The following is a 15005-nucleotide window of genomic DNA, read 5'->3' on the forward strand; positions in this document are numbered from 1 at the left end:
ATCCACAGCTTCTCTGGGCAACCTATTCCTGTGCCTCACCACCCTCTGAGTGAAGAATGTACTCCTGATATCTCATCTAAATCTACCCTCTTTTAAATTTCCCCTTGTCCTATCACTCCACTACCTGACAAAGAGTTCCTCCCCAGCTTTCCTGTAGGCCCCCTTTAGGTACTAGAAAGCCACTGTATGGTCTTCCTGGAGCCTTCTGTTCTCCAGGCTGAATGTCCTGATCCAGTTTCTCTTGCTTTGTCGTGGAAAATGATTCAGAGCAGCTAGTGCTGTTCTGAATATCCATGTCATGCATCTACTTTGACACATAGCTGGAAGCTACTGTTGTCACTGAGCAGTGTTGGATATTGACTAAGTGGGGCTTGATTAAAGCTTTCCTAAATAGCACGCTCAGGCTGGACATAAAGAACAAGATTAATTGTAAGAGCTTGAAAACGTTTGTAAAACTTTTAAAATATAACGAATCTCTTTGAAACATCTTTTTTCTGTTTTGTAGGTTAAAGTGCTCCTTGGCCACAGAGTAATTCAGGTTGCTTGTGGAAGCAGAGATGCTCAGACTCTCGCTTTGACAGATGAAGGTAGGAATGTCTTGTTCCAGAAGCTTTCTGGCACGTAGGACTACTGTGATCATTGTTTGACCTGCAGTTTGGTGTTTGTTAGGTTTGGTGTTTTCTTGGGGTGATGGTGATTTTGGAAAACTGGGCCGAGGAGGAAGTGAAGGATGCAACATTCCTCAGAACATTGAAAGACTAAACGGCCAAGGCGTTTGTCAGATTGAGTGTGGTGCACAGTTCTCGTTGGCACTGACCAAGTCAGGAGTGGTATGGACGTGGTACGTTAAATATGCTGGAAAATATTAACAAAGCAATTGCTAAGTATGTGTTGTATTTGCTGCTCTTTGTTCATCTTAACCCCATCTGTGCCTTCTCTGTGTGCTGACTTTGTCTTTTAGATTGGAATCTCTTTGAGACAAGCTGTGATCTGTTCAGTTACTGTCTTGTAGCATGCCGAGTTGTCTGTTGTACTTTGTTAGGATGCCTGGGTCTCACTGAATCAGTAGAGGAAGTGGAAGATCATTCCCTCTTAGGAACAATAAAGCATGCAAAGAAATGTTAATTTTAGACTTCAGAGCAGACTGTGAAAGAGAACATGACAATTGTATCATGGAGTATGTAGCCTACAGTTAAAATAGAGACAGAGTAAGGATGTAATAAAGTAAGGACTCATCTAGTATTGAGAGGAGATGGAAAGGACTGTATTGGAAACACATGGGACATTGCAGAGTTCATTGCTGCTCAGAAAGCCACTGAATTCTCAGTAATGATCCTTTTTCTTCTCTCTATCTGTCCACTTCTGCTTTGTTATGAACACAAACTGGCTTTTTAAGTTTATAAACCTTTTGCAAAATCTTTGAGTTTCCTGAGTAGCAGATCAACCTCAGAGCCCTACCCATCTTTGTGTAATATGACTGTGAGCTGTTTGACGTATATCAAAGCTAAGAAGATGTAAAGTGATCCTTTTTGTTTTATAAAACAGCAATTAATGAATAATACATAGAGAAATTGACAAAACTTCTATTTTTATAAGTTGCTTCTCTTCTTAAAAGGGAGAATTGCTTTTAGGAGAGTTGTCATTTCTGAGTGCCTACTGGAAGCTGTATTTGTCTCTCACTTTTCCCCATATTTTAAGTTACTGTGGTGACAAAAGGAGTAAGAGGAAAGGGAATTTGGCAGTCTTTAAGAATGCTTTGCAGAATTCTTGTTCATTCTATCCTTCCCCCTCTTTGTCTTAACACTTACTTTTAGTCATAAAATCTACATCTATTTCATGACATTTCATGACAGGATTACAATGAGATTTTTTGTCTTTCTGCTGTGCATGTCTGTACTTTAGGGTGGCAGAGTTCCTTCTCACTTTTCTTATATTTATGGGTTTGTACTGATTTGAGGGCAAAACCGTAACTTCTGTATTGTGTCCTTAGGTAGGCAATAATACATTGGAGGCAAACGTGATGTACAGTAACATCTTTTCTTGAGATATTGGAATTGGTAGTACTGAGCTGCAGAACTGAGTGAACGGTTACTAAAAACACAGTGGAAGAAGTCTGTCGTCTTCGTCTTCACTGATGTTATTAGAGAGATTTTAAGCTGTCTGTTACTTTTTGTCTATTGTATATTTTTAGTGCAGTTTTAACTTTTGTATGACAAGACTAGATAAACTGTGGAGGCTTGAGAACCTATACTGAGGCTTGAAGTAGTGTGAAAAATGTCAGTTCTGTCAACATGGTAGTTTTTGTATTATTTTTTTTTCAAGTGAGTGGACATGGCAAATGCTCTGTTACTTTTAGGTGCATCTTCAATACTTGTCCAAACAGACTTAACAAATGAATTTTGTAAGTATACAACTGCAGCTGCAATATATACAAAAAGTAGTCATAAATGATGCCTGTTCTATACTGAGGTGAAAAGAAGTGAGGTCTTAGTATTAGAGTTACGTTTTGTATCCTTTGTATATGTGATGAGTGTATATCATTTACCCAATGATAACTGAGGAGTGTTGATTTTGGAAGCTGCATTGACAAAGGAATGTGCAAACAGTGTAATTGTCCTGAATTTTGCTTTTATTTTTCTATCTGTTTTAGGGGTAAGGGAGATTACTTCAGGCTAGGCCATGGTACTGATGTGCATGTCAGAAAGCCGCAAGTAGTGGAAGGATTGAGGGGTAAAAAGATCGTGCATGTGGCAGTAGGTGCGCTCCATTGCCTAGCCGTTACTGACACTGGACAGGTAAGCTTCCCTTTATCCTTGATCCAGAAAGAAATAAACTGAAGACTGTAATAGCATCAGTGCTGATTAAATAGAAGAAAATTTCCTCACTATATTTATTTGCTTTTTGAAGTACTGAATAAATATGTGCATTTATTATAATTTGAAATCCATTAGCCTCCATATTACTGTTGGACTTCAAGTGTTGTTGTTATAGTAATTTTTGTTGTATTTTCTTAATTTGTGGATTATTCACATGATCTGTTTCTGGCTTCCCACTCTTAAAATGAAATAGTAGTCATAGTATTTGGATAGCTGCTTCTGCTGTGATCCAGCATTGTTACTATCATAGTATTGAGATCTCCAGTGTAATTACTGTGCAACTGATTCTTTTAATTTAATTGTTCACTGTGAACATTGAATAATTTATGTATCAACCAATGATTTATGAACCTGCAGTAATTTTTGAATCACCTGATAAAGGACTGCTTTGATTTTTTATTGTATGGTAATTCCTGCATTATTTAAAATTAAAAAAAAATAAGTCATGGCAATAAGTTCTCTAAATTATCGTGGGTTAATAATAAAAATCACTAAAACTTCTCTGCAGAAATTTTAAAGAAAACAATTAAATGAGGCAATCAGTCAGACAAAGTAATAAATAGAAATGTTTATTGGCAGGTTTACGCTTGGGGTGACAATGACCATGGACAACAAGGCAACGGAACAACTACAGTCAATAGAAAGCCCACTCTTGTACAGGGCTTGGAAGGCCAGAAAATCACCCGGGTTGCTTGTGGATCTTCCCACAGCGTAGCTTGGACAACAGTGGATGTAGCTACACCATCTGTTCATGAACCAGTTCTTTTCCAGACAGCGAGGGACCCTTTAGGTGCTTCTTATCTTGGTTGGTATTCATTGCCTTATGTTTTCTTTATGCCACTGCAGAGCTCGTTGTGTTCGTGGTTTAACAGTTTAAGAGTGCAAAAAGAAAAGTGTCTTTCAAAAATAAAATATATATTTAGAGGAGAAAAACAAATGAAGAAAAAAACATTCCTGCCCCAAAAAGCAAAATCCCTTCTTGAAAATGGAAGTTAAAAAGGATTTGTTCAGAAGAAACATTAGTTTGAATCTTTGTTTGTCTTCAGGCAATTAAAATGCAGCATAATTTATCAAATGCCCCAAATTCTTTGTCTTTATTCTGTGATAGAGCTTTATGAAGATAATAGTAGATGGATGCTACTGTAATATTGGTCTTCTTACATTGTCTTTTACTTAAATTCTGTGCTACTATTACCTTTTTTTTTTTTTTTTGCTAAAGTAGGTGACAAAGAATTAGGGAGGCAAGAAAGTGATGTTTTTGTGCTGAATATAAAAGGGCCAGCATTTTGCTAATTATTTTCTTTCAAAACATGGGTATTTGAAACAAGATCAAAAACTACATAATAGAATATTTGTTTAGAATTGCAAGGGTACCTAATAAATATTAATGCTGTTTGGGAAATTTCTGGTTAAGAAAAACATGTTTTAGATTCCAATAGAGAAAATATTTATCTGTATCACACCATTGTTCATGACTAAGTAACAAGGTGGAACACTTCATTTTATAAAAAGCACTTGCTGAGAAGCCTCAGTATTGACTTTAATATTGCAGCTGTAGGAGCTGCAGTTTAAAAATCTCCTGTAGACTTAGATTTACAGTCATCTTTACTGTGTGATGGAGCCCTGGCACAGGCTGCCCAGAGAGGCTGTGGGGTCTCCTCCTTGGGGATCTCCAAAAGCCGCCTGGAGATGGGCCTGGGCAGCCTGCGCTGGGTGGCCCTGCTGGGGCAGGGCTGGGGCCTGGTGGCCTCCAGAGGGCCCCCACAGCCTCAGCCATACTCTGATATATGATCTTTAATGATTGACAAGAAATAAAATAAAATAACATAAAAATAAATACTTGCTTTCTCTTTTTTCCCCTTACTTCAGGTGTTCCTTCAGATGCAGATTCTTCTGCTGCCAGTAACAAAATCAGTGGTGCAAACAGTTCAAAGCCGAATCGCCCTTCCCTTGCAAAGATTCTCTTATCGCTTGATGGGAATGTTGCCAAACAGCAGGCACTATCTCATATTCTGATGGCATTACAAATTATGTATGCCAGGTAGGCATGCAAGTGTTCTTGTGTCTTAAGGAGTGAACGATGATATAGCTTGCTTTCTTTTAGTGCCTGTTGAGTCAAATATAAATGGTTTTACCAATTTGGAATCCTCAGGATAGGGCCAAGCTTCATTGAAATTATGTTTTGATGTTCCTGTTAACTTTATGATGTTGTGGTTTCTTCAGAATGAGGAAATACCAGTACCTAGGGAAAAACAATTGTTTATTCAAGAATGCTCAAGTAAACCATGTAAAAGGAGCATAAGTAAATTGTGATAGGTGAAGTGGAAGAAGCCGTGGGGGACAGGGTGAAAAGAATAATAAAACTTTACTGTGCCCTCCTTGTTGGTAGAGAAGAGAGTATATTTGTGCTAAAATTTATAAAGATGAACTTATGTAAAATAGTGTGGCCTTAAGAAACAGCATTAACCATCTGACTCGAAGGATGGAGATAAACTACTCTGTAAATTCCAGAGCTTGGAAACCTTTGGTTATTTTATTAAGACAGGTTCATATTTTTTCTAGTTTAACAAGGGAGTATAATTAGGTTTATGTTCATCTGTCTTAAATGATTTCAGGGATGCAGTTGTTGGAGCGTTGATGCCTGCAAGTATGATTGCACCAGTAGAATGTCCCTCTTCATCACCAGCCCCCCCGTCAGATGCCACATCTACAGGAAGTCCTGCAAATGGAGATGAATGCATGCTTGTAGGAGATATAGAAGAGAGGCTGAGCCCAAATCCATGGCAGGACAGGAGAGGGGAGGTAGTATCAAATGAATTTTCCAACATCATTTAACAGTAAAGCTGAAAAATACTGCTCAGTGCTTAGTTTGATAGAGAGATCGAACAATTCTTTTGTACTATAATCTCTGGAGTGGGTATGCTGTGTGCGTCAGATTTGGAAAAACTAAGATTTTAGTCTGAAAGCAATTGAGAACATAGAATATAGTATGTCATTAAAAGGCAATTATGATTTTTTGTAGTATTTTAAAGTTGATTTAAAATATTAATTATTTGATTAGATATCTAAGTAACTTTACAGGAGTGATGTTAAAAAAAAAGAAGTCTGGATTAAGGGAATCTTCAAGAATTACTTAATGGAACATAACTTGTAAACTTATGTCAACTAATGTAGATAGGAGAGCTTGAATAAAGTTTTACTCTCTTGATGCCCAACTGCTAAGAGAAGCAGATAAAAGGAAAGGCTTGCTACTGAAGATCTTTCTTTCCCAGGCTTTTAACATGCAGTGTTTGGGGTTGTCTTCTGCACTGCAGACTCCTGTGCAGGCACTCATGCTTTATTGTGTTTTTGTAGCAGCTGGCATTTGCAGGGGTCAGGACTGGTTTGCCATGATAGGAATATAAAATAGAAGCCAGAAAAACAGGGAGTGAATCTGTTGTGTTTGAATTTGTATGTTTTTGAATTGCTGCTGACTTTGAACGTAAACCCTTCAAACAAATAATTAGACTCCTAAAGGATTTACAGCATCCTATTGCAGCCTTTGTTAATGACTGTTCATTTTGGCTAGGTTGTTTCTTCAGAAGATGCTGTGACGCCATCTGCTGTAACTCCCTCAGCTGCTGCTGCTTCTTCACGTCCTTTCATTCCAGTCACAGATGATCCTGGAGCTGCCAGTATCATTGCAGAGACCATGACGAAAACCAAAGAAGTAATGTTGTCAATGCATTCCTTAAGTTCTTCCAGTGTTTTTATTGAGCACTTGTGCTGTTTTAATACTTAAACTATTCTATATATGACTGCATTTTTGAAGTATATTAAAAGACAGGGTAATTAATATTACTTCCTTTTCTAAAGCTGAACAAGGTTAGTTTTAGAAAAGCCTTTCCACTTGAGAAACAAGTTTAACAATAGACTAATTCTGCACCCATGTAAACCCAGAATTACAAATTGTCTTGAACTACCTTCAGACTTCTTCAGACAAATTATTGTGTTTAGATTTGGTGAGATGTCTCTTTCTTCTTCGCACTGTCAATCTTTCTGCAATCTTTCTTGTTTTGTAGGACGTAGAAAGCCAAAGTAAAGTATCTGGCCCGGAACCTCAGTACTTGGATGAATTTACTAGTCTCTTAGTACCAGATGACACGCGCGTCATGGTTGACCTGCTAAAGCTTGCTGTGTCCAACCGAGCAGGTGAAAAGGGAAGAGATGTTCTCTCAGCTGTTCTGTCTGGCATGGGCACAGCTTACCCACAGGTCAGGTTTTGTTTATCTTGCAGTTTAACTGTCCTTTTTACTCTTAGCTTATTAGAAATTTTTCTTGTATTTGAAATATAGTTTGATTTACTGAGAAGCTTACTACGTATGAAAATTAGAGTTGAATGTCATGTATGTAAGCCTTAATGTTTTTAATAGAAATATGATACGAATGTATGTATTTGCAATAAATGTCAGTATATTTCCTTGGTTTGTCATGCTGGCAAACCATGAAGCTGAATTAACCAAACCCTATTTGATGAATCTCCGGAACATTAGTTTGAAAAGTTTCATGTTGGTTTTGTTTTACACTTAACTTTATTTCTCAAATTGGTGCAGTCATTATTGCTAGCTAAAATGTCAGTGTTGTTAAGAATATATAGTTCTTGATTTTTAAGGTTTATATTTGATGCACTGAAGCTTATAACTCTTTACAAAGTATCTATGGATGTGGGTTCCCTTGGGAAAATTAACAAACAATTAATAGATGTTCTAACCCTGGATGCTAACAGCTATACAAAAGAATAGGACAAATCACAGATGTTTTATATAATGTCTGCTAATAGGAATGAACTGAAAGTTGTTTAACATTTTCCAGCTTTACCCTTTAAATATTTCCCTAATGAGCATGATGCATTTGTTTTAAGATCCTTATGTGATGTAGTTCATTTATGGCTTTGCGTTGCTTAAAGACTGCTTTGAAACATTGGAAATGATGCAAAGCTGGTGTTTGTGTTCCTTTTTAAAACTTGGATCACTATCCAAAAAGATAAATAATGATTCTAATAAAGATTGTATATTGAATTCAGAGTTTTTAAAAATAAATGATATAAATGACAAGACAGCTACACTTAAAAAAATTAAAAATAAAAATGTCTATCTGTCCTAGTAAACCAGGATTGTGTGAGACCCTATCTGATGTGAATAGTATAGAAGTAATAAAGTGACATTTTTGGAGCTGTTTTTTTTTTTCCAGTTTTTAAATTCCTTATTATGATCAGTTCTATGCATACTCCTGTTCTGGATTTGTAGTTATTTCCCTCCCACCCCAGTGAAATGCAAAGTATATGCACTAGCATATCAGCATTTTCCCTTCTGGCATTAATAGTGAGTGGCTAAACAACTTTTTTCTATCCTTCAGAGTCAGAATTTTTATTTGAAACTGCTCTTTAAAAATGAGTACTATTCTCTCTAAATTGTATGTTTTAATGTTACATTTTGGCTAAAAGATTACATCTTACACTAATCTATTGGCCTATGATTTAGTTATGCTCTAGTTCAGTTTTTCTGCAAGGGAAAAATATTACTTGTTCTGGCTTTTACTTATTGGAGATTTATGGTGTTTGGCTTCCAGTTTTAAAACTTTTCAAGCTTTAGCAGCATTAAAATTATTTTTTAATGAATACAATAGTTTATGAGTCAGAGAGGAATTTTTTTTTTTTTTATTCAGGAAGAATGGTAGTTGGCTTTAGATTTCTTGGGCTAACCATACATACTTTTTGTAAACTTGATTTTAGGTTTGTCTCTTTCTTTTTTTTAGGTTGCTGATATGTTGTTGGAGCTATGTGTTACTGAGTTAGAAGATGTGGCAACTGATTCACAAAGCGGTCGCCTTTCTTCGCAACCAGTTGTGGTAGAAAGCAGCCATCCATATACTGATGATACATCTTCTAGTGGCACAGTTAAAATACCAGGTATAGAATTCCTAGAGTTTTGTTACTGAAATCCAGTTACTTGCAAGCCTACATGCATATTTTTTTTCCTCAGCTTACAAAAATATGTGTAAAACTTTTCACAGAACCATTGACTCATAGAACAACTTTGGTTGGAAGGGACCTTAAAGACCATCTAGCTCCAACCCCCCTGCCATAGGCAGGGATGTCACCCAATGCACCAGGTTGCCCAGGGCCTCATCTAACTGGCCTCAAACACCTCCAGAGATGGGGCATCCACAGCTTCCCTGAGCAACCTGTGCCAGTGCCTCACCACCCTCTGAGTGAAGAATTTCCTCCTAACCTCTAATCTAAATCTCCCCTCTTTTAGTGTAAAACCATTCCCCCTTGTCTTGTCATTGTCCCCCTTGTCTACCTGAGCAAAAAATTGTTCTCTGTCTTTTTTATAAGTCCCCTTGAAGTATTGGAGCCTTCTCTTCTGTGGGCTGAACATCCCCAGCTCCCTCAGCCTTTCTTCAGCCCTCTGATCCACTTCATAGCCCTCCTCTGTACCCATTCTACCAGATCAACATTACAATACAAACAACAATACACACAAAGATACAACAGTATAAAAATATTACTTTTAAAGTAATGCTACGTATCCTGTTGCTGTAATAATATATTTCTTAAAACACTTGCATACCACATGAACATCTCAGTCCTGTGAAATATACTTTTACCCAAGTTTGGGTTCTCTGTGACGGAATTCTGCATACCATTTCTCTGCAGCTATGTATTACTGCTGTCTTCTGTTCAGTTACAAAGCTGAGAATGACCTGAGTTGTTTTCAGGGTCAGTAACTGAACACCTTTCTTTCAGCCTTGATCATTAGGAAATACTTTTTTCCTTTCTTTACTGTATTTTCATGTAATGCTTCCTTCAGTATGTTATCTGGTACTTAGTTCTCTATTGCCTATATCTTTTGATATTTGTCTTAACTGTAAATAGACTTTTTTTTTTTGCTAGGGCAACTTCAGTTGGGAGTGTTCTTAATATAGTCTTCTGTCTCCTATCCCCAATTCATTCAACATGAGCTTTCTACGATGTAAGTCTTTCAAAGAGAAGATATTAGACAAACAATGTCATGAAACCAAAGCAAGTCCACGTTCTCATTTTTATTAATGAGCACTCTGGCTTCCAAACCATTGCATTTGATTTCATGTGGATTTCTAAAATACTGCATTTGTTTGTGGTATTGATTGCTCTGTAGAAGTGTGTAAATTCTTTGTTGCTGTTTAGGTGCTGAGGGACTGAGAGTAGAATTTGATCGCCAGTGTTCTACAGAGCGGCGTCATGATCCACTCACCATCATGGATGGTGTCAACAGAATTGTTTCCGTCCGATCAGGTGCTCTTCAAAAGTGTCTTGTGTGATTTACTGTTAAACGCTGAATGAAATGTACCACTGTGACATACTCCTTGTCAAAGATATACCAATAACAAAGAAGAAAAACTATGTAAATTGATATTCTATTTTAAACTAAAAAAAGAAGACAACCACTGTATGATCTACATACAGACATGAAAGATTGCTTTTCCGAAGAGCAATTAGAGTGTAAAAAATTAATTACTAGCACCCATGGCACCATGTGTGAATTTCTGTATAATCAAAGCATATTTTAACAAATTGGAAAAACAATTGTAAAACGGTATTCTTTAGCTAGGTTTTGTCTTTTTCAAGTAATAATTATAGAGATTTGAGCTTTTTTACAGTCAAGACAAATGCTCTTCTGCTGTTGAATGCCCAAAATATAATCTAGGCTCTCTCTTTCTGTTTTCTGCTCTGATCTATGTAACTAACACTACATAAAATCTCACATCTTTTATCATATCTGTAATTTCATTTCAAAGCACTGTTGATTTTTCAGTAGATGATGGAGGAATATTTTTAATCAAATCTTATATTGACCTACCCATACATTGTGTGCAAGGGTCTAAGTAGTTACTGCCTATGCTTAACACTTCCAAACATTCGTGATATGGGCTTTTACTGTTCACCACTTATTCCTCAACCTGCTTCAGTTGCACATGATTCATCATTGAGCTGTTTTTGGTTGGAAAAAGACCTAAGGTTTATGAAAATCTGTTACAACGTACTAAAAATTAGCATGAAAAAACTTGAAAATTCTTGCAATTTTCAAACAGAACAAGGGATTCTAATAAGGTCTCATAATTGTCTTTTGAAAGAAGTATTAAAAGCACTGAGAACATACGTTAGAAGTGCTAATTGAACTGCTTAAGACTTGCATTTTAAGTTTTGTTAATGTAACATCTTTATAGTTATATTCATGTGCTCCATATACCTTTTTCTTTTGGATTGTATTTGTGATGTTTACAAGACATAATCATTGAGGGAAGTTACTGTTGGTGAGTGGCTTGCATTGGCTCAGTCAGTGTACGTGACTATGTTCATATTACCTGCTGTAACAGGTCGAGAGTGGTCAGATTGGTCTAGTGAGCTGCGAATTCCAGGGGATGAACTGAAGTGGAAGTTCATCAGTGATGGCTCTGTAAATGGATGGGGATGGCGATTCACTGTTTACCCTATCATGCCAGCTGCAGGTAAGCTCATCACATTTACATAAGGATGAGAGAGTATATTTACTAGTTTAGTTTCTACAGTTAAATTTATTCCACAATCTAAATATTTACATGCTGTTTAAATATTTAATTAACATTTAAATATTTAAATTTATATTCATAGTATGAGAAATTTTTTTCATACCTGGGAAAAATTTTCAACAAAGTCCTGAGAGGTGTACTTGTACAGGAAGGAGAGAAAGAGATATTTTTTGTAATTGTTGTAACCTCTCCATCAGTGAAGAGAGGTTACTTCTGAGGCATAATTCATGTGATTTTTTTTCTAATGAGCCTTTGGAATTAGGTGAACTATGTTGTGACTGGTGATAGGATGCAATGGAACGGCTTAAATCTGACTTGAGGGAACTTCAGACTGGATATTAGGAAAGAGCTCTTCACTGAGAGGAGGGTGGTCAAGCGCTGGAATAAGCTCCTCCTGGTCATGACCCCAAACCAGTTGTTGAAGCAGCGTTTGGTAATACTCTTGGATAGAAGGTTTAACTCCTAAGAGCTGCCCTGTGTGGAGTCACAAGTTGAACTTGATCCGTGTGGGACCCTTCCAACTCAAGACATTCGATGATTCTATGTCATGAAAGTGCCTCTTCCTTCCTGTCCCTTCAAAGGGAGGTGGAATGGACCAACTCAGATGTAGACTGTTGCATTTGGTCAGCTAAATCCTGCCCTTGTTCTGTTCTTATGTCAGTTCAAAGGCAAATCTTCTCCACCTTCTATTTTCTTAGTTTATTTTTTTTTTCTTGCAGGCCCCAAGGACCTTCTCTCAGATCGTTGCATTCTTTCATGTCCCTCAATGGATTTGGTTACATGTTTGTTGGATTTTCGCTTAAATTTTGCTTCCAACAGGAGTATAGTTCCTCGCTTGGCAGCTTCTCTTGCAGCTTGTGCTCAACTGAGTGCCTTAGGTAGGTGTAAGTCTTAAGTTTGTCTGCTTGTTTGAAGTTAAAATGATTGTTTGAAGTAATTCTGGGTTTTGTGTGCTTATGTTTCCTTAGCTGCTGGCCACCGAATGTGGGCCTTGCAGAGACTACGGAAACTGCTCACAACAGAATTTGGCCAGTCTATTAACATCAACCGGATTCTTGGAGATAATGATGGGGAAACACGAGCTTTGGTAAGCAGGCAGTGATGCTCTTCTCTGACGTTTTTCACATTAAGATATATGCAAAGCATTAAAAATGTTGGCCCTGCTGTAAAAGGCTTTTGTTAACCACAAAACAGGATGTGCACATGAAAAGCCTACTTTCACAAGTCTCTAAGTCCTTGTAAAGGGACTCCATTTTGGGGGGGAAGCTAATTCCAGTTTTATATGTGGGATTTTGGAAATGTCAAAAAAAAAAAAAAAGCAAATACTTCTGTATTTGGAAACAATTCGTCACAAAACTAACGGTAGTTTGGTAAGTTACTAATTTTTTGTTATATAAATAACTTGTTGCAATGCATAGACAAATGTTCTCGCTCTGTGGTTTCTCCTAGAGTTTCACAGGGAGTGCTTTAGCTGCTTTGGTTAAAGGTCTTCCAGAAGCTTTGCAGCGACAGTTTGACTATGAAGACCCTATTGTGAGAGGTGGCAAACAACTGCTCCACAGCCCTTTCTTTAAGGTAATGCAGTCAGTAAAGAATTAATTGCACAAGTTATTCTGGATTTTTTTTTGTGATACTAGCTCACGTGGTAGTGATAGAGAAAATGCTTGTGAAGATTGCTCGTAATTGTGAAAAATGGGTCTGAAGTCACAGATTAAATTGCATAAAGATTAGTAAGAATGCTGCTTCTAAAAGGGGAACCAAATATGCAAATACAAGATCAGGAGTACCTAGCTAGGCAGAGGTAGGTAGTTCGGAAAAACATCTTGAAAGTATAGTAGATTACAGTTGAAGCCATGTTTTTGACAACTGATTTGAGTTTCCCTAACAGGAGTATTGTATATTTTTATTTGTTTAAATACCCTGAAGATGTTCGAGACCTCTGGTTGGAAGAAATAAAAATGCCTTAAAATTAAGGCTCTTTAGTTTTGGGTCTTGTACTTCAAAATGCAAAGAGCTGAGGAGGTCTAGGGAAAATCAACAAGAGTAAGAAGGCTGAAAAAGCCTCCCCTGTAGTAAAAGTTAAAATAAGAGGGTTTATCTATCTTAAAGTCTTCCAGTAAAAGGTTTTACAGAGAAGTAATCTATTGTTCACCATCTTCACCAGTAAACTAAATTGATTTCATTAGTGGAAAGAGTTTAGAAATGGAAGGTAAAAAGTTCAGCATGTGTCATTTGATGTTGACAAGATAATTAATCTAGGAGTATTTTTCACAGGGGTACTGTGAAAATTGTTGGATTGGAGGAAGAAATTAGATAGCTAACTCTGTGAAATTGTCTGGGTACACTTGATGCTGCCCAGTCAATGAGAGTAATGAAGATGGATAGCTCTTGATGTCCCCTGTACTTTACACTTCTTTGAGACTGTGTTCATGCCCTGCTGGTCTGAGCTGTTCTACTACATCAAATGCATATTACTCTTTATTACACATTTTTGATGCATCCGTTTCGTTTGTCTGCAGGTGCTTGTGGCTCTCGCATGTGATTTAGAATTGGACACTCTCCCTTGCTGTGCAGAGACACACAAATGGGCTTGGTTCAGAAGATACTGTATGGCATCCAGGGTTGCTGTGGCTCTTGATAAAAGAACTCCATTACCTCGCCTTTTCCTCGATGAGGTATTGCAGGAATATTTTAAATAGCTCATGGAACATGTGAAAATGTTCCCTTTAAAAGAATATGCTGAGATTTGAAGTGTTTTATGTCAACTACGGTAGGAGTAGCTGATAATTGGAATAACATTGTTTAATCCAAAATATTTTACAGGTGGCAAAGAAAATCCGAGAATTAATGGCAGATAATGAAAATATGGATGTTCTTCATGAGTGCCATGATGTCTTTAAGAGAGAACAGGATGAACAGCTTGTCCAGTGGATGAATAGGTTATTGATTTCAACTGTCACTTGTTTTGTCTTGTGATGCTTCACTCTTATGCAACAAACAACTTTTTTTTTGTGACTTCCTAGAAGCTCTTTTATAACTTTTTTGTTTTGTTTCAAATTTTATGTAGACGACCTGACGATTGGACACTTTCAGCTGGAGGCAGTGGAACTATTTATGGTTGGGGTCATAATCATAGAGGACAACTTGGTGGGATTGAAGGGGCAAAAGTCAAAGTCCCAACTCCGTGTGAAGCTCTTGCTACTCTTAGACCAGTGCAATTAATTGGTGGTGAACAGACTCTGTTTGCAGTGACTGCTGATGGAAAAGTAAGTGTACAATAAATAATTGTTTGTTAAACTCCCTTTAAAAATTTCATCCTGTTATTCAGAATGAGTTAGGCCAAGTCAGTAGTAATATGTGTATCCTATTTAATAAATTAAATATATCTTTAAATGAAACTAAACTGAACCACCTCTGCTGGTACAACACAGGAATTCAATGTTCAATCGCATTACATCTTGAAACATTAAATCTTCAAATCGCATTAAATGCTTGAAACAAGACATGAATACTTTAGTTTTCAATTCAGAACTGTGATCA

At 37.0% G+C, this 15005-nt stretch overlaps 1 protein-coding gene across 4 annotated transcripts in view; it reads left to right on the plus strand.

Moving 5' to 3' along the window:
- HERC2 (HECT and RLD domain containing E3 ubiquitin protein ligase 2) overlaps positions 1-15005 on the plus strand; it is a 108030-nt gene that overhangs the window by 70697 nt on the left and 22328 nt on the right. For 3 of the 4 annotated variants that reach the window (XM_038173178.2, XM_027446869.3, XM_038173179.2), the window contains exons 62-78: positions 506-587; positions 670-841; positions 2651-2795; positions 3456-3681; positions 4746-4917; positions 5492-5678; positions 6445-6585; positions 6938-7129; positions 8670-8823; positions 10084-10191; positions 11274-11405; positions 12185-12343; positions 12434-12552; positions 12915-13040; positions 13985-14140; positions 14289-14404; positions 14533-14731. In XM_038173178.2, the coding sequence (XP_038029106.1) occupies positions 506-587; positions 670-841; positions 2651-2795; positions 3456-3681; positions 4746-4917; positions 5492-5678; positions 6445-6585; positions 6938-7129; positions 8670-8823; positions 10084-10191; positions 11274-11405; positions 12185-12343; positions 12434-12552; positions 12915-13040; positions 13985-14140; positions 14289-14404; positions 14533-14731 (2586 nt within the window). The remainder of the gene's footprint in view (positions 1-505; positions 588-669; positions 842-2650; positions 2796-3455; positions 3682-4745; positions 4918-5491; positions 5679-6444; positions 6586-6937; positions 7130-8669; positions 8824-10083; positions 10192-11273; positions 11406-12184; positions 12344-12433; positions 12553-12914; positions 13041-13984; positions 14141-14288; positions 14405-14532; positions 14732-15005) is intronic. The other variant, XM_038173180.2, reaches the window with a different exon arrangement.

This window comes from Anas platyrhynchos, chromosome 1, assembly GCF_047663525.1.
Source record: "Anas platyrhynchos isolate ZD024472 breed Pekin duck chromosome 1, IASCAAS_PekinDuck_T2T, whole genome shotgun sequence".
Taxonomy (NCBI): domain Eukaryota; kingdom Metazoa; phylum Chordata; class Aves; order Anseriformes; family Anatidae; genus Anas; species Anas platyrhynchos.